This window comes from Periplaneta americana, chromosome 3, assembly GCF_040183065.1.
Source record: "Periplaneta americana isolate PAMFEO1 chromosome 3, P.americana_PAMFEO1_priV1, whole genome shotgun sequence".
Classification (NCBI taxonomy): domain Eukaryota; kingdom Metazoa; phylum Arthropoda; class Insecta; order Blattodea; family Blattidae; genus Periplaneta; species Periplaneta americana.
The window spans coordinates 45,061,144-45,081,468 of NC_091119.1; the positions used below are offsets into that span (position 1 = coordinate 45,061,144).

At 36.6% G+C, this 20,325-nt stretch overlaps 1 protein-coding gene and 1 long non-coding RNA gene across 2 annotated transcripts; one reads left to right on the forward strand and one right to left on the reverse strand.

Annotated features, from left to right (window-relative positions):
- Positions 1-911: 911 nt before the first annotated feature.
- On the forward strand, positions 912-14,310 carry LOC138695985 (sialin-like). Its single transcript, XM_069820421.1, has 9 exons — positions 912-1,062; positions 1,590-1,825; positions 4,631-4,864; positions 7,291-7,378; positions 7,497-7,714; positions 7,958-8,110; positions 8,225-8,357; positions 9,852-10,093; positions 12,956-14,310. Exons 2-9 carry the CDS (start codon positions 1,595-1,597, stop codon positions 13,109-13,111), a joined length of 1,455 nt encoding a protein of 484 aa, XP_069676522.1. The 5' UTR covers positions 912-1,062; positions 1,590-1,594; the 3' UTR covers positions 13,112-14,310.
- Positions 9,743-17,977, reverse strand: LOC138695987 (uncharacterized). The gene is made up of 2 exons (XR_011331208.1): positions 17,815-17,977; positions 9,743-10,177 (listed from the first exon to the last, which is right to left on the reverse strand). It is a non-coding gene; the product is annotated as an uncharacterized lncRNA (long non-coding RNA).
- Between the last annotated feature and the right edge of the window lie 2,348 nt (positions 17,978-20,325).

The following is a 20,325-nucleotide window of genomic DNA, read 5'->3' on the forward strand; positions in this document are numbered from 1 at the left end:
ATTATGTGTAATATGAAAATGACATAATCTTATCCATTCTCAGATTGAATATTACATCTGTAGTATAAAAACGAATTCATATAAGGTTAGATAAGTTATAATAATGTGTAGTATGAAAATGAAGTACTGTACCGGTAGTTTATTTTCATGGACTTATACAATTTATTTTATTATGTGTTCATGTTATAATACTTTCATCATCCATACAGTCACACATCTATTGTTACCGAGCAACTGTGATTTATTTGAGTACCTACCGTATAATGTGAAGAATGTAATTATAGCTATTTTCTGTTGGTAATTGGTATACTAGTAAAAACTGTCACATATTTTTTTAAAACAAAATGTGATTTATCAACATATACATATATTTCTGTGGATGTTTAATGATAATTTTGTCCACCTTGAATCTTGAGTACACTACTTTTAACACTTAAATATAAATGATTGGTTGATTGGCAAACTTACTCGTGTTAAATTACATAAGCAACTGTGGCTTACAGCTGTTTCGGTGCTTCTTCACGCCATCCTCAGAGCCTAGGCTGGTGTGAAAAAGCACGGAAAGAGCTGTAAGTCACAGTTGCTTATGTAATTTAACACGGGTAAGTTTGCCAATCAACCAATCATTGATAATTTTGTAATAAAACTTACCTATCCTTACACCTAAATAAAACTTCACAAGATTTGTCCTAAAATCTATATGCAGCTAAAAGCATGAAGGGATGGGAGGGTAGAGTAGGAGAGGCCAGACAGCTTGAAGGAGCAGGTTCGAGTGAGCTGGATAGATCTGCTTTTTCAAAGCAGACTTCGGTTCTTGTCGCGCTTAACAAACTTGAACCGAACAAAGCGCTTGCAAGATAGTGAGTACTTGCTTCTCAATCTGATATGAAGCCCGAGGAATGTGCTAAAGAGTTGGAAAAGCCTACATACACTTCAGTGATAAGTCATGACAAATGAGAAACAAAGAAAGTATAGTATATAATATAGCTTGTTGACTCAACAACGGCAATCATTCACACTTCATTGACATATCTGATTAGCAGATCTTCAAGAAAACTGCAGGTAACTGTCTGCATCTTGTACATGCTAATAACTGGTTCTATTTAGAGATTTTTATGGAGATTTTACTAGGAATATTGCACTGACGTAATACAGTATACTACATCTATATGATTCGAATAATTTATATTCTTTTAATATTGTTCTTGTTTATTCAGCTCAAAATTGGTCAGACAAGAGGTGTCCATTATTTTTCAGACTGTTTGCTGTTGTACTCCGTGATAGAAGATATAATTTTCTTATGAAATAAAAGTAAATGAACTTCTTCATTTTTCTAGATACACTTTTAACACTTACATACCACTTATTAACTTTCCAACTTCATTTATTGTGTTAATATTTAAAAATTTACCTGGCGACTAGTTTCGAAGTGTTGTTCTTCATTGTCCAATAGGACAATACTAAATAAAATCCTTTTTGCATCGTAGAAGGAATCAAATTCGATTTGAACAAATCTTTATACATACACATTCATTCTAGTTGTTTCGTTAATATGCTCATTGACACGTATATGTGCATCTGTTGTACAGGAGAGATGTTCAACTTCATTCCAACTCGTTATGTGGTGGCAGCAATGTGCTTCTTTAGCATCATGCTGCAATATACGATGAAATTGGACCTGTCTGTTGTTATTGTGGCAATGGTCCGCACTGCTCCCGAAAGCACACCAGAACCTCAGCATGACATCATAAGAATGATACCAAGCAGCAAAGAGCAGCTGGACGTATGTCCCGTTTCAGAAGACAAAAACGAATCACTGGTCGATGTAAGTTTAAAGACACACAACTTAACTGCAAGCACAAACTGTTTACATCATTAAGTAGTGTAAGATGTGGCCAAAGATTAGGCGAATAAAAGTAACTTACGTAAATAAATTATTATACACACGTGAGTGGACATATTTATTTATTTAGTAAATACCAGTATATATTTATTTATTATCCCATCTTGAATCTTGCGTACACTACTTTTAACACTTAAAAACAAATGATTGATAAAATGGCAGACTTACTAGTGTTAATTATATAAGCACGTGCAGGGCCGCCGAGAAGGAGGGGCAAAGGGGGCGAATGCATATGGGCCCGTGAGCAGTAAGGGCCCGTCAGATTAAGTGAGTCTGATTACTTTTCATTATCATGAATAATTATTCATAGATACATATTGGTACTATAAAATTTTGTAAGAACATTTGTTACATAAATTTGACATATATTATTAACTCAACAATAGTAGAATTAATACAAATTATCACTTCATATGTAAATATTAGACTTTTATATAATAGAACATCGGTTTCCCACATTAACGTTCACCGATACGACAATTGAGGGCCCCGGCATTTGCCTGAACTATGTTCTTGTCGCTTGTACTGAACACGTTCAATTATTTATTGGCTTGTCCTTTTTAACCATCCCTGCTGGCCCACTTCAATATGCTAGTGGACTCTTCCAAACTGAAGTCGCAGGATCACGATTCCATTTCAGTACATTGTATGTTTCGTGTCAAAACTTTCGTCTTTTTGTTGTCGTTTGTCTAGTGAATTCTGTTTATTAGTATTACCGGTTATAGTTTAACTGCACAATGGACAAGTACAAGCATAAGTCGGGAGCTGAGAAGCACAAGGAGAGACTGAAAAAATTGGGAGATATTAATATGGGTGCTAGACTGCGTGAAAAATATTATGGAGACATTAACAAAGAGACCAGTGATGAGCCGAAAAATTTAAAATCAATTCATGCCTCTAATTTAGGGCCAACCCCACTGAAACCTACGAATCTCCTAAAAATAGTCTGAGGGAATTAAAACTGGACAGTTTATTTCCAAATATTTGTATAATCATTACAATATTCTATAAAATTCCCATGACAGTTGCTGATGCTGAAAGATCCTTCAACAAATTGAAGGAAATAAAAAATGTATTCAGATCAACAATGTATCAAGAACGACTGAGTAACCTTGGCTCCTTAGTCTGGAGAGCAATCTTGCTAGGTCTTTAAATTTTGATGATATAATTGATGATTTTGCACCAGTGAAGTCAAGGAGAGTTGTTTGTTGATGTTGGACTGCAAGTTAGAAATTACAGATGTTTAGGAATAATGTTTTATGAATATAGTATATTGCACTAATGTGAAGTTTTGCTAAAAGTTTTCAATGTAATAGAAGTGTATATTTTTAAGTTCGTATCTGTGTATGGGGTTAGCTCTTATTTATTTTGCAAATAATTATTATGGTTAGAATAACTGGTAACTTGTAATTGTTACTTTTTTCAACGGGGATCCGAGTACAGTATTGCATAAGGGCCCACAAATTCTGTCGGCGGCCCTGAGCACGTATGGCTTACAGCTGTTTCGGTTTCAACATACCCATGAGCCAACAACACTACAATGAAGAAGTGAACACAATCCAATACAAGAAAATGGTTACAATTCAAACATAATAGACAACGTCATAAGAAAGACAAAACAAAAACTTAACAAACACAAAAACACACAAACACAAGAACACAAGAAATACATCACACTAACATACGAAAACAAAAGCACACATAAGATCGCATCTTCATTCAGAAAGCAGAAATACAACATAACATACAGAACAGAAAACACACTACAAAGACATCTCAACACACAAACAAATAAATAAATAAAACCCCACAGGCGTATACAAACGCACATGTAATAATTGCGACAAGTTCTACATTGGACAGACAATTAGATCATTCCAAACATGCTACAAAGAACACATTAAAGCAATAACCAGAGGACACAATACATCTACATATGCCGAACATATAACTAATGCTAACCATACATAAAATAACATAAATACAGACATGGAAATCCTACACATACAACCCAAAAACCAAAAACTCAACACACTAGAACAATATGAAATATACAGAGACACTAAAACACACCCTAATCAAGTTCTCAACACACAGATCAATTTCAGAACACACTCACTATTTGACTCCACTTTTCAACATGCAAACACACCCCTACAACAGGCAGCGATATCAAGATGACGCCAAGATCTAGTAGGCTCTAATGATGGTGTACAGTATACACCGAAACAGTTGTACGCCACACTTGCTTATATAATAAACACTAGTAAGTCTGCCATTTTATCAATCATTTGTATTTATTATTGTCTTATTTATTTACATACTGGTGTTTACTTGTTTATGTACAGGTATGTACCTATTTGTACATAATCATCCATCCATTCACTCATCCACCCATCCACCCAATCCACCCATTCATCCATTCATGAAGGTTTTTAACTGGAAATGTCGATAAAAAGATAGTTGAAAATGAAGGAATGTCATACCGGTAATAAAATTGAAAGGAGAAACTGAATATATGCGTGGTATCACACATTCATCCTTTCTTTGTTAAAAAGTTATTCGAATTAACCATAGTTAATCCAAGTAAATAGATAAATTAACAAACATTTACATAAATTAATTAATGCACAAGTGCTTTTAATACGTGATATACCTACTATATAAAATTATGTAATAAAATAGATAGGCCTAAATCATTTTATGTACCTCATAATGTATCTCTAGGAAGGAGAGTTTGACTGGGATGAAGAAACTCAGGGCTACACACTGTCAGCTTACTACTATGGTTATGTGGCAACACAGCTATTGGGAGGCAGGTTGAGTGAGATTCTGGGCTCCAAAGTCGTGATTGGTCCAGGAGTGTTTCTTGCTGGGGTGTTCACACTGCTGAGTCCTCTGACAGCCAGATTGCATGTCGCAGCCTTCATTGCTACCAGGGTGGTGATTGGAGCTGCTTCGGTAAGGTGAATACCAAATAACACTACTATTTGACCAATTTAACTTATTTCAAGTAGGAATATCCCTGTGTTTGGTGTCACAGGAATGTGATATATTACCAGTATAGAAATTGTCATAACTTTCTAAATTGGTGATATGTAAAGATTGAAATTTTGTACAATACAAAATTAATGTTGCATATGACACTCCAAAATATGAACTTCTGAAAATTTTGTCTTAATCTAGAGTTTTAAGTACCATTGTGCATATAAGGTCTAAATTAATATTTTAATAGAAGAATATTTTTTCATGAACATTTTAATATTTCTACAAAAACAATAACAAGGTCATTCCATCGTTATATGTGGGACATTCACGTATGTATTTTTATAAAAGAAGTCTTGAAATTATAATAATATATTTTATACAATAATTAGTTTCTTCTTCATTATTTTAAGAAAGGGTAATTACGAAACTAAAACATAACATTAAAATCAGCATTTAAATTGCCAACATTTGTTTTACAGAGCACACTTGTCTTATTTTGTGTCACATGCAGGGCAAAGAATAATTCTTACTAATTGAGGCATTCTCTGGAACAAGAACTTAACTACAAAATCTTGAATTTGAGACATAGAGTATCAAACATATTTTTATATCAGAGATGTCAGTATTGTGCAGAACGACATTAAAACGTTTCTTGAGAGTACTGTGTTTGTTGGAATGAAATAATATTTTGTCAAGAGGGAGATATGTTATTTAGGATTTGGAAATGGAAAAACGAGCTAACATAACATGTTATTTTAAGGAATAACTCAATTATTTCATTAATGATATTCAGTTGTGAATTTCTGTGAATTGTATGTGTGTGTGTGTGACTGTTTTTGTGACTTTTTCCTTTTTCTGGAATTAAGTAATTGCATTTTTATTAATCTATGAAGTAAGATTTTCTAAATGGCATGGTATATTCCAGTTTCACTAATAAATAAATTTACGGAATTTACGAAATATTTCTAAAATATAAGAATATGTAGAGCCCTCAAGATGTTATTCAATCTCTGTAAGACACAACTTTCCGCACTATTAAAGTTTCCAAATGAAATAAAAGTTTAATTACCGGTACCTGTGTTTTCGCTCCATCCTATTGTACATACATTTAAAATACAGTCGCCCTTGGTAGTTGGTATAGTGCTGGCCTTCTATGCTCGAGGTTGCGGGTTTGATCCCGGCTGAGGTCGATGGCATTTAAGTGCATTTAAATGCGACAGGCTAATGTCAGTAATTTACTGGCATGTAAAAGAACTCCTGCGGGACAAAATTCCGGCATACCAGCCATGCTGATATAACCTCTGCAGTTGCAAGCGTCGTTAATTTAATTTTTAATTTTTTTCAAATACAGTAATTCTGAAAACTTGTAAACTGTTGCACGACGAGATGAGTTGCAACAATTGGAGGCTCAATCTTTCCAATTAAATCCCCAGTAGAATAGGAAATGTAGTCAGAAGAATTTGGCTGTTTGTAATGAAGTTTTGTTGCAGAAACCATTACATTGTCAGTTGATGACCACAAATTTCTACAATGTTACCAGAGTAAAACACTCCAACATAAGTGACTAAGTATCTACCAGTCCCCTCTCATAATGTATAAATCTAAATCATACTCTAGAGGATTGCTGAGAACCTTGTAATCAATTGCCATAGCATGATGTTGATCATTGGTTCAATCAGCCCTGTGATCAGATAATTAAAATTATTTTCCATCAATTTGGAATGGAATTTAAATGAGGGGGGGGCACGGATGGCCCAGCACTGCGACCTGTTGAGATTTATTGCACTAACCCTCGATATGGAATGAGTTATGTGCCATAGATCCCCTACGCGCACCAACTCAACCACATGACTCCCTAACGACTGGTCCCTACAGCAGACAGAAATCCATATACCATTCCTGCTTCGGCAACTTCCCCCAAGAGCCTCCCTGTCGGTCCGAGGTGAAACTCCTCCCCCGAGTAGGTCCGCCTCGGGTGCTCGTTGCAGAAGCCATCCAATGTCATTTAGCTACATTCCATGGAGGCCGGTCAAGAGAGCCAGTAGTTCCAGGAGGCCGCCTGTAGAGTGAAACGGGATGATGAGGAAAGGATGATGGGGGAAGAAGGAAGTGGCGAAGATGAGTGGGGTTCCAATTGCCTGATAAAGTTACCTGATATTCATCCATAGTAGTGAGGGAAAAACCCCGAAAAAACCTCATCCAGGCAACTCGTCCTGACCGGGAATCGAACCCGGGACCGCTGGGTTCAGAGTTAGACTCGCTAATCCCTCAGCCACAATGGTGGACTTCCATCAATTTGATAATTTATATTTGTAAACTGAGGGTAGAAAGGTGATAGAAACGGAGGAATTTAATGTTTTAAAGATCACGCAATCCAATTCTCATTTCTTGTTTCGTAGGGTATGATCATTCCATCCACGAACTACGTCTTGTCCAAATGGATTACGGTAGAGGAGAGACCCTTTGTTGCAAGTATTGTGATGACAGGTGAGATATTTGTATAAACTAATCTCTCGGTACACTCTGAAGATGAGTATATCAAAGAAAAAAGAAAAACAGAAAAAGTCCTTTGTTTTCTAACCTTATTTCCTCGGATTTGTTACAGGCGTTACTCTTGGCACTATCATTTCAATGGTGCTTTCTGGAATTCTGGCCGAAGCTGGAGGGTGGCCATTACCATTCTATATTTTTGGAGGAAGTTCAGTTTGTTTCATTGTACCATGGTTTTTATTCATGTATAACACGCCAGAGGAACATCCTAGGATTTCGAATATGGAAAGAGACTATATTCTCAGGTCAAACGGCCAGGTGACTAAGAAGAAGGTTCGTACAGACATTATATTATTCTCTCAGTAGATAAGATCGATCAGCTATTGGGCAGCATTGTTACCTATCTGTGAATATACTACAAAGTAGAAAACAAGGAGGAGGACGCAATAAGTCAATAAGCTAGATTATGCATGGCCCGAATGCGGATGGTTCCTTAAGAAAAAAATTGAACAATTACACCAGTAACGTACAAAAAATCGTGGAATAAACATTGTAAAAGAATATCTTTGTTCACAGACATCTGCTCCAGTGCCATGGGCTGCCATTCTCACATCTGTGCCACTATGGGCCCATATTATCATGGGCGCAGGATTTGCCTGGGTTGGCTACACCATGATGTCAGAATTGCCTACATATCTCAGTAAAATCCTCCACTTCGATTTGGAAGCTGTAGGTTAACATGGTGATGATTGTTTGTATTATTTTTAACCACATGTAGTGATAGGCATATAGATACGGTATATAACTTATATATATATATATATATGTAATTTCTGTTCACAGAGTGGTGTTTTGTCAGCCTTGCCTTACATTTTCACCGTTCTGTCACATATAGCATTTGGCTACTTATCTCAATGGCTGCGTATGAAGGGTTACATCTCCAAAATAACAGCTTACCGCATATTCAATGGCTTTGGTGAGTATTAGATAAGTAGTCATTGATAACATTGAAACGTTTACCAGTTTTGCATTCCTCAAATTTTCGAATGGGGTACTAGTCAATGGCAAAGCTCTTAAGAGGCTTTGGGGCTTTGCCTACCCAAAAAATTTGAGTTATTATTCTCAGTAACAGTAGACCTATAAGTTCGTAATAACGATATATCGTAACACATTGCACTCTGACCCTTCCATATATTAAGTCCACTGTTAGCAATCATTCCAGTATGGAGTTGTAGAGAGCAGTACGAGCAGCGAGGCTTATGGCAAAAGCCTCTAAAGGTATGGCTACGACCTTGACTTGCAAGCTTGAGGGGGGACGGTAAGGGGTTATCGATTCACTACATCTCTCTATAGGACGAGGCCAGCCTTCTGTCACAATATTACAGTGCACTATATTGGTGTTCTCTGAAAGTGCTGCGTTGTTGAGATTAATTCAATCAAAAGTGCATGTGAATATGTGTTACATATTCATTTTGTGTATAATGGTTCATACTGAGAGAACATGAAGATCATTATTGTAGAATTAAAAGAGAAACCGTTTTTGGATGTATGAAACAAAATGAACTTACAGAGATAAGAGATCGACATCACATTTACATATTAAAATAGCGGATGGAAGAAGACATAGAAAATTTCAATTTTCACGATATAAGAAATATCCTTGGCTAACAAGGTGCTCTGATGCAAATAAATTATATTGTTTTACCTGTATTTCGTTTGGGGGTGAAAATGAGTAGTTATCATCCTCTTGTGGCGTCTGTGTCACAAAAAAATTGATAGAAAAGCTGATAAACATCTGCTGTATAAAAAGATACGAAGTAAGCAGATTTTTTCAGCCTGCCTAGTATTTACATCTTAGCTTCGCTATTGGTACTGGTATGGTAGTGAAGATCACAAACAAAAGTCCAGTCCAAAAGTGGGTCGCACCTTCAAGAAGCTTGGAAATCACTGCTATAAAATATATAAAAGAGCTATGAGTTGATTTATTACGTGCAACAGATTAGTAGGCTACCAGTATTTCTAGAGAAAGTCGGAGATATTCGATCAATCTGACAAAAAGAAATGTGGACATGGTCCCACTGTCATACATCTATGAAGCAGTGCATGAAGGTAGGCCACTAGAGGGAACCCAAGAGGTGGAACTTAAACTGAGAAGATTCGATCCGACATCAGGATGGGAATCTGGTGTGGTTTAGTGGATAGAGCGTCAACATGTAGAGCTGAAAACCCGGGTTCAAATCCCGGTGCCAGAGAGAATTTTTCTCCGTTCCACTCATCTTTAAAAAAGAAATAAGGCGCACTGTAGTAACATAACTAGTAGTAGCATAACTGGACAACATAATAAGAAAACGACTACATCAATTATTCCCAAGTATTCAGCATCTTCAGCAGGTTTATTTTGAGATTAAGGGTGAAATAAAAAATATCATGTACCTACTACAGACAACAGCAATGGACACTTCTGCTGCAGGTGCTGTTGGGTGTGCTGCCTCTCTAGTGACCATCACGTTCATGGGCTGTAACTCCACGATCATCATGGTCCTGCTAGTAGCAGCTGTGGCCATATGTGGCATGTATCAAGGTGGCAGCTTCATCAGCCATCTGGACCTCGGCAACAACTTTGCAGGCACGACTGCTGGCATCTTTTACACCATGCTCAGCTGTTTAGGAATTGCTGCTCCCTCCATAACGGGCGTACTCATCAATGGCAAGGTCAGTGTTACAGAATTCTCTCGGGAATAGCCTCCAACATTGCAACATTCTAATCGTCAGTAATAAACTAGTGTTGCCATAAATCTGAAAGTCATATTTGGTTTTAGATAAGCTGGAATTATAAAAGAAATGGTTATATGGTTTCAGTCAGCAACTTATCAAAGTATATAAGTAGAGAATAAATGTTCTATCACACCACATTAAAAATATTTCACGAATATTATCAACTTACATAAAGTCATTTCAGGTTATAGACACAATTAAAGGAACAAAAATTGAATACAGGTGATATATAGGGTATTTCAAAAGTCAGTTCAAACATTAAACCACTATAAATATTATAATATTTGAGATAGGGAAAAAAGAAAAACATCACAATGTTGGGCAAACAACGGGGTTTACAAAACATTGGGAAGATGTCCGCCATTTCTCTTGTTCAACGTACAGCATTCTGTCTGTGACACCATGCACAGAATTTTGCAGATAATTCTTGGAATATTGGCAATTTCTTGCGAGATGGCATCTTTCAGTTGCAGTAGGGTTGTTGGATGTGTCAGGAAAACTCGTTCTTTAAGGTAATCCCACAACCAAATGTCGGCTGGATTGAAATCTGGAGATCGCGGAGGCCACATTGTTGGAAAGTGCCTACTGATGACTTTGGTCGGAAAATGAACCTCAATTACTCGTGTTAACTCCACCATTAATTTTTTTAGTAGGTTATTTTACGACGCTTTATCAACTTACTTAGCGTTTGAATGAGATGAAAGTGATAATGCCAGTGAAATGAGTCCGGGGTCCAGCACCGAAAGCTACCCAGCATTTGCTCATATTGGGTTGAGGGAAAACCCCAGAAAAAACATTAACCAGGTAACTTGCCCCGATCGGGAATCAAAACTGGGCCACCGTTACTTCACAGGTGTGGCCAATAATGGAATAAGACAGACTGTTACAGTAAACGGGGAGTGCTACTACAGCATGTTACAGAGCTTCTCATCCCTAGACTGAGGAATTACGATATGGAAAACATAATCTCCATGCAAGTTGGCGCTCCACCCCACATCTTTATCCCTGCAAAACAATTAATTATGCAGATGTTTGAACTCCTTTCATTTTGAAATTCGGTCTAATATTTACACAATTCTTCTACATCATCAGACAATTTTAGAATTAAAAATAAATTTACCTTTAACGGCTTACAGTTCATTAAATGGGTGGGTGCAGTCTGCATTGCGAAAAATCGTTTCCCAAACATCTCATAATAATTATAATTTTCAATATTTTTTAATAGTTTTTACTTCAGTTTATTCACAATTAACGCCTTAACAAAATTGGCCTCTATCATTTCAATATACAAATGAGCATTTTTTTTTTATTTTTCTTGATAAACTAAAAATTTTCGCTTTTTTTTTTTTTTTTGCATGAAAAATTATAAAATAAAAACTAGTAAAGATATACCGTAACAGTGATAAAGGCGAATTCTGTTACTCTCTATTAAATACATGTGCTTGTGAAATTTCATTAAATTATCTAATAAAATTGTACGTGTTATCAAGGAAACTGTTTTCAAAACAGAAAAGTTAAGCTATTCATTGTCACTAATTTAGTAATAACTCGGTCAATTCACAAAACAGCAATACTCAATCACTAAGAAAATTAGTCACGAACTACTTTTTATTTGTGGCTGAGCACATGTGGTAACAATTTATGCAGTGCCAACCTGTCAACAGCAGTCTTAGAAGATGGAATGTGTAGGGATTGAAGAAGAGAGAGAGAGAGAGAGAGAGAGAGCGAGAGAGATATTGAGTAGAAAGAGACAGAGGGTACGAGGGTGGAGTGGTTTCAATCCAATGATTCAGTAGGAACTTTCGCTCACTGTTTCTACAGCTACACAAACACTGCAGCAACTTCACTGTGTATATAACATCCCTCACTGAAACCACTCACCAAGTTGTTCAATTCTACTTTTAGCTCTTCCTACTTGGCAAGTAACTTGTGCAATGATATGAGAACAACTCAACCAAATTCTGGTATGCAGATTAACACTAAGATATACATATTCTCGGCTTTTGTGAGTGAAAGAGAGTGACATTTTTAAAAAGAAAAATATAGAGAGCTCAATGGCCTACTTAAAGGTAGAATTACAATGGTTTTGGAATTAAAGTCTTTAGTCTTTTTTTTTAGTTGGTTATTTAACGACGCTGTACCAATTATTAGGTTATTTAGCGTTGATTATATTGGTGATAGTGAGATGGTATTTAGCACGATGAGGCCGAGGATTTGCCACAGATTACCTGGCATTCACCTTACGGTTGGGGAAAACCTAGGAAAAAACCCAATCAGGTAATCAGCCTAAGCGGGAATCGAACCCGCGCCTGAGCACAACTTCAGACCGGCAGACAAGCGCCTTAACCAACTGAGCCATGGCGATGGCTTCTTTAGTCTTATGTGATTATGTGTACTGGGTAATGTTAGTCTACATTCTTGGCGTATTTTGTTTTGTTTCCTGTGGGGGTGTGTTTGTGTAGTGTAATGTAGAGTCAAAGAGTGTATGTGTTCTGAAATTGAGTTGCGTGTTGAGAATTTCATTTGGAAATGAATACGAAATATACAGACACACAAAAACACATCCAAATGAAATTCTCAACACATAACTCAATTTCAGAACACATACACTCTTTGACTCCACATTACACTACACAAACGCACCCCCCACAGGAAACAAAACAAAAGGTACCAAGACCAGCAACAGCCAGTTCTGAAGAAGGTCAATAACAGACTGAAGCTTGTTAACCAGGTACGATAGAATTTAACACGAGAAAGATTATAATACACATTCCGAAATGTTATTCTTTTATGTTGCAGGAAACACTGAGCCAGTGGGCAATTGTGTTCTACATCTCGGCTTCTGTCACCCTGGTGACTTGGATATTGTACATGCTGTTTGGATCAGCAGATGAGCAGCCCTGGAATAAGCTACCTTCAGAAGACGAGCATGAGAAGGAAAATAACATCGTGTGAAATTGACATTTATCTTGAAAGTTCTCGTCAGAAGGGAGATTCCTGACACGATTTTCCTCTCGCATTTCTGACAGGAATCATCAGCCATGACCAGGCAGGCTTTCAAACTCTTTCATATACCTGTTTTTTTCGAAAGATGGAACATGGCAGTTGAGCGGTCGTACTTGGAACTACAGTGCTACATTGTCAATTTGGTAGACCACACAGTCAGCTAATGCGAGCTACCAGCTGAGGTTAGATGGGTGGCGTTAAAACATTAATTGCTGATTGACGCAAAAGTAAAAAGGGATACAAAAATCGGCACAAAATGAAACACGAAATGTATTAAGCTTAATAGTTGATATTGTGTGCACAACAAATGGCACCAAGAGGGCTATTGAGCCCTCAACACGTGGGAACTGTAAATTTGGCAACTCAACTCTTGTTACCATAGCAACAGATTTCCCATCCTATGTGATGTTCAGTTGTTTTTCCGATCACAGCACTCATGTCATGTCCCATCTTTAGAAAAAACAAGTATAGGAAGTGAAGTCCTGATAGGCATTATCCCACGTGCAATAAAGTAAGTCCAGATCTGAAGAGCAGTTGAGGGGTAATCCTACAAACAAGAGAGAAGAAAATGCACCAGTGATTCCAGATATACAAGACAAATAGCCTATTGTACTGAAAAAATACTTTTGTAATTCATGTAATATATGGTGTTGCATGTTTTAAGACAATGGATGGCAATAAATTATATCAGTTTTATGTAGATAATGTTCAATATGCTAAACATTATGAAGGCTAACGAGTTTCATGGTAACAACGACCTTAAAAATAGTCGTCACTTCTCCTTTAATGTGTTAAAGAAAGGTTTTACTTCTGATTTCTTCAAGATAGCGAATAATTTAATTATAGAAAGGTACAGTAACACATTGTTGTTTTCAAATATACCTGAGTTCAGGATTCTGTAACACTAGCTGTAGTATTGTTCAGTTGATGTACAAACACAGTCAGTAAAAAATGTCTCCGTACATACCTACCAATTTATTCCCTTTCATATAATTATATTATATATATATAAACAAAAACGTGCTGTTCCGTTTGTATAGATTGTCCTGATATATACTAACGGAATTATATACGATAGTTTTAAAAATAAGCAAACAAACTTGTAAATGACATTAGATGAAATTGAAAACCAAAAACATAATAAAAAAAGTTTCTGTACATACAGTTTATATGCATTCAAATCACCAATTCCTCTTCATTCAGTGATAAGTTGGACCTCCTTTTGTTTTTATAACATCCCTCATACGTTTAGGTATTGTTTGTACTAGTTTTCTTGTTATCTCTGGCTCAATGTTGCCCCATTCTTCTAGAATTTTTTCCCTCAATTGTTGCTTGCTTCTTATCTTGTGTTTCTTCAGCCTTCGTTTCATTTCATCTCATAAATATCCTATGGCGTTCATGTCGGGGAATTGGGGAGGAATATAGAGCTGTTTTTTTGTATTGTACAACAACCAAAGCTACACATTTCAGGCAATCTGTTTAGGGTCAATGCCTTGCTGAAAGATAAATGTCTCATTGATGTTGAGTTTGTCAGCATCGTCTTCAGGATGTTGAAATATTGTACCCAGTCCATAGTCCCATCCACAAAAACCAAATTTCCCAAATCTCCAGCACTCATGCAGCCCCAACAAAAACACTACCTCCCCTATGTTTTACAGTAGGGCACAAATTCTTGCTCTGTAATTGTTCACTTGGCTTTCTCCATATCACTGTCCTACCATCCGAACCACTGAAGATGATGATTGAATTCAGAAGTCCTGCAGTTTGTTAACATGCTCTTCTGCTTGTTGACGTTGCTCACATAGGGCTTCTTTCGGGCAACTCGGCCATGGTAACCTTCTTCTTTTATGACATTACGTATGGTTTGAGGTATCACCTCTACTCCATAATCTTCTTTAACTATGGCCGCCAGTCTCAGTGCACTTATCTTTGGATTTTCTCTGATGGATCTCAAAACTGCCTGTCTTTGGTTGGATTCCAATTTCTTGGGTCGTCCTGATCGACTTGTACTAACCAGTGATTTTGTGTCATTGTATCTTTCCAAACATATTGTACAGAAGAAGGTTTTTTTTTAATATCTTGATAAATCTTGATTACACAATTTTTAACACTGTATCACTTCGGAAAACGTATTATGCGTCTTTCACGTGTTAAATTTGATGTTACCTTGTTAACATGTTTCGGCCTGCTCTTGGCCATCATCAGAACTGGTTGTTGCTGGTGCCTTTTGTTTTGTTTCCTGTGGGGGTATGTTTGTGTAGTGTAATGTGGAGTCAAATAGCGTGTGTTTTCTGAAATTGAGTTGTGTGTTGAGTATTTCATTTGGATGTGTTTTTGTGTGTTTGTATATTTCGTACTGTTCTAGTGTGTTTAGTTTCTGGCTTTTTGGTTGGATGTGTAGAATTTCCGTGTCTGTGTTGATGTCTCTGTATGTATGGTTAGCATGTGTGATGTGTTCTGCATATGTGGAAGTGTTTTGTAATTTTGTTATGGCTGTGATGTGTTCTTTGTAACGTGTTTGAAATGATCTGCCTGTCTGTCATTTTCTTGCTATTTTTCTTATTGACTGTCCCTCCTTTCTCAACTTAACAATTAACTCTCTAATTGGTATTGGTATTTCCATTGTACTCACAAGTTTTGCTGAGTCTTACCTTACTACAGTCTTAGGCAACTCTATTACTGACTCTGTACCTTTCTGAACAACAAATACAGGTTCTCTTACACCAGTGCTGTTTTGAGTTGTGTTGTGTCGTGTTTACAAGAACATGTGCAGAGGTAACTTCATGTAGCATGCAGTATAACTGATTTAATGTACGCACCATATTTTTATGTTATGGCAGTTATATCACCTACATGCAACCCCCAAACTATTTGGAGGAGCACACTTGCCTTTGGTTAACGGGTCCATATGACCTTGCCAAGAGGATTGTCATACAACTCCACCGACCACAACCCCTCTTCACCACTTAGGAGACACTTATGCATTCCATGGTGGGTCAGCATGCTGAATAGCATTTCTTTTATTTTTGATAGAACAGGTATACCATTGCGACCTGAACCTTAGAGAATTGTTTGTCAAAGACAGGTTCCACAGTGAGGATGAGATTTGAGTAGGAGAGGTTATGGAATGCACAATAATGTAAACTATCAGCTGGAGCCTGTCAATACAAAATTCTTCCAAGTACGGTAAGTAAACTGCAATCTATAATAATTGGTCTGGCATGTAAATGAATGAAAACGCCAAATCAAGAGTGAGTAATCTGGACAATCTACAGCAACGTAAATAGGCTCACATAAAAAGAAATACATAATGAATAATGACAAGTCACCATTTTTTACTGTCTTTATAATTAAAAAAACAACAACAGTTACTGAAGACCAACACTAAGACTACATACATTTTAAAAATTGTGTTTTTTTTTTAAGGAAAGAACAGAGAGGGTGACTAGATCAAAATGTTCTAAAGCAGGACATTTGAAGGAAAAAAGCAGAGCATTTTGAAAAAAAAAAGTCTGATAACACATTAAATTCCTTTTCATTCACTGAGAACAATAAAAACAATACGCAAAAACAATACCAAAGCTATTTATTGTTATTAATCTTACAATTTCATTGTTCATACTTCTGTGAAGAGGAAAAAATGCCCTTCAGTAGCTTTTGGGATTTCAATAAATAGGGTGAAATTCTTCACATACAAAATGGTTCAAATTATATTGTACTATTTCAATATCCTTTACTTCTTCTACTGATAATCTGTTCCTTTCATCTGACCATTGGGTGTTGATTAGTGAAAATATATTCGACATTGGTATTTTGTGGGATTATTAAAAAAAAGAATTGATGAATTTAAATACTACCCATATAGTCACAATCATGCCATGGTATGAAAGAAAAATTTTCACAACCCGAGCGGGAATCGAACCTGCGACTTCCTGTTCTCCGGTCAGGCGCTCTACCACTGAGCTATCGAGTTCGTCTCACGCCAAAGGCTTGGAATTATCCTTTCATACTGGCGACTCTGTTATAGAGTACTGTCCATAGTGTCTGATCTAGTCAGCACTGCTTATGGCTTGAAAGAATCTTTACAAATGTAATCTTCATCTTACGATGTTTGGTGACGTATACACGTCCGTTGATGTGACATATTAATGAATTTAAATACTATTATAGTCACAATCATGCCATGGTATGAAAGAAAAATTTCACAACCTCGAGCGGGAATCGAACCTGCGACTTCCTGTTCTCCAGTCAGGCGCTCTACCACTGAGCTATCGAGTTCGTCTCACACCAAAGGCTTGGAATTATCCTTTCATACTGGCGACTCTGTTATAGAGTACTGTCCATAGCGTCTGATCTAGTCAGCACTGCTTATGGCTTGAAAGAATCTTTACAAATGTAATCTTCACCAAACATCGTAAGATGAAGATTACAAAAGAATTGACATATACCGGTACAGCAAAGTTCGGAAACACTTAACATTCACAACCTGTTCAAAAATATATTCCACTGAAAATCTATTGTTTCCAAGAAAAATGCTTCAGCTTGCTTCAAAACAAATTCTTTTAGAGCACAGAATTCATAAAATGCATATTTTTCACGTAACAACAGAAACACATCCACTTTTGACCTCAGATTTTATCTTATATACGTACTGTATTTCAATATTTGGTATGCCGGACGACCACAAAATACTAAGAAAAGCAGGGCATGTTCGGCGAAATCCGGATGTCTGGTCACCCTAAGAACAGAGACTATCACTCATAATGACAACACAGTTGTTTATAAGCAAAACAATTCAATAACTTTACTATGCAGTGTCACCAAACATATCATCTAATCATGAATGATGTTCTTGTTGATATAATTTGCACTCTATCTGAAGTGAAATGGGAGTTTTATCAGAGAGATAAGTACTACAGTAATTTTCCAAGCACTGACTTCTCCACAATTGAGAAAGTACGATAGGTTAAGGTTATTTCCGAATTAAGTCCTAATTAACAGATTATGTAATACTGTTGTTCCATTGTGCCGTACCAAATTTTATTTTAAGAGGGTTATCCGAGTTCACATAATTCTACTTTTTCAAAAGAGAAGAAAATTTCCATACCTACACTAAACTGGAGACATATCATAACTAATCTCATATGCATTTAGTAAATTTTTACGGAACGAGTAGACCTGTATGTTATTTTATACCGATACCAGTACCAGTTTACATTTCATTCCAGTGTCACATGTTTTTCACGCATTTAAAAAAAGGGAAACAATTTTGGCTATTTTCATGCTTTGCCTACTCACGACATATCTAGCATTCAACTTTTTTTTTTTTTTTTTTTTTTTTGCTTTAGCAAAGAAGGGCAGCACTGCTACTTATAGACCTGTTACTAAATCTACGTACAGTATTACTCTGTGAAGAGATTTGTTAAATCTACATACTTAGACTTCAACAAACAAAATTTGATAACTCAATCCCAAGGGAAAAAATGGAACTCTCTGCATCAAAATCCACAGTTAATTCCCGATTTACCACGAAAATCGTCTGTAGCTGCATTTAGATTGGCAACAGGCCATGATTGTTTGGTCAAACACTGCATAGAATTGGAATATATCAGTCCCCTAACTGCCCATTGTGCAACTCAAACCAAGAAATGGATTCGGAACACCTCAAAATCTGTGCTTCAGTGGCTGGTCATGATAATATCTTTGAAAAATATTGGAGTGCAAGAGGTCAAATGACTTTATTGTCAAACGCCTGGCATTAGAAAACAACAACAACAACATTTTTTATCACTGTCTATACTGCAGCATTTGTGCTGCTTGTCCCATCATGTTTTTCATAACATCTGTATGATATTATTATTATTTTATTAACATTATACTCTACTATACTACTAACAGACTAATAGCTTCGAAATATGTACCTTCTTATCTTGTCTTTTGAAGACTATCACATAACTGAACTCAAAGCTATAAAAATTAATACATCCACGACATATAGTCACATCAATGTTACATATGGTAAGAATTGAACAGACAGATGTCACCCATTAGCCCCATTTATATCTGGATAACTTCGGCATCTTTCATATAAAAGACTTTAAAGTGTTTTTTTGTTTAGTTGGTTATTTAACATCTGTATATATCAACTGTTAGGTTATTTAGCATCGATGAGATCAGTGATAACGAGATGGTATTTCGCCATAGATTACCTGACATTCACTTTATGGTTGGGGAAAACCTCAGAAAAAACCCAACCAGGTAATCAGCCCAAGGAGGAATCGAATTTGTGCTCGAGCGCAACTTCAGACTGGCAGACAAGTGCCTTATTTGACTGAGCTACACTGGTGGCTTTAAAGTGTTTTTTTTAATTGGGTTATTTTACGACGCTGTATCAACATCTAGGTTATTTAGCATCTGAATGAAATGAAGGTAATAATGCCGGTGAAATGAATCCGGGGTCCAGCACCGAAAGTTACCCAGCATTTGCTCGTATTGGGTTGAGGGAAAACCCCGGAAAAAACCTCAACCAGGTAACTTGCCCCAACCCAGATTCGAACCCGGGCCACCTGGTTTCGCGGCCAGACGCGCTGACCGTTACTCCACAGGTGTGGACTTTAAAGTGTTATAAACAGGTTATAATATAAATAATGTTCTGAAAATAAATTCCACTATTTAGAGAGAAGATAGTACCGGTATGCATCAAAACGAGAAATAAAAGTTCTACAAACATGGATCCTAAAATTAATATCTTCTGAGAAATGAGCAAATGTTTACTATCACTGTAAGAGCAGCATATCTTCCACTGTGAGCTCTTTGGCAGTACCGTCACTTTTAAAGTACAATTTCCCATGACTTGAATTTCTTCCCTCTCTATCGCTTTCTACAACATGTCTGCCACACAGACTCTGCCCTCTCAATCCACTGAAAACCCTCACTGGGTATCTTTATTTCTTAGATGAACAGTAATGGATCTCACTTCCTAACTTTCAATAAGTTCTAGTGGTATGCAGGGATGGAAGAAGAATGATCGAAGTTGCTTTACTTGAGCGGGGAAGGATAAAACGGAGGGAAAGAACTCTTAGTTCTAGAAGCAAATATGCTTCAATGGATCTCAAGCTATGTCAAAGATGATATAAGAGAGAGTGTAAACAGCATTATCTAAC

Bases quoted from the DNA above. Each gene is read 5' to 3' on its own strand.
- LOC138695985 (XM_069820421.1), top strand. From the start codon at position 1,595: ATGTTCAACTTCATTCCAACTCGTTATGTGGTGGCAGCAATGTGCTTC. The intron at 4,865-7,290 runs GTAAGGTGAATA...CTTGTTTCGTAG, and splicing joins TGGTGATTGGAGCTGCTTCG to GGTATGATCATTCCATCCAC. The intron at 8,111-8,224 runs GTAGGTTAACAT...TTCTGTTCACAG, and splicing joins TCCACTTCGATTTGGAAGCT to AGTGGTGTTTTGTCAGCCTT.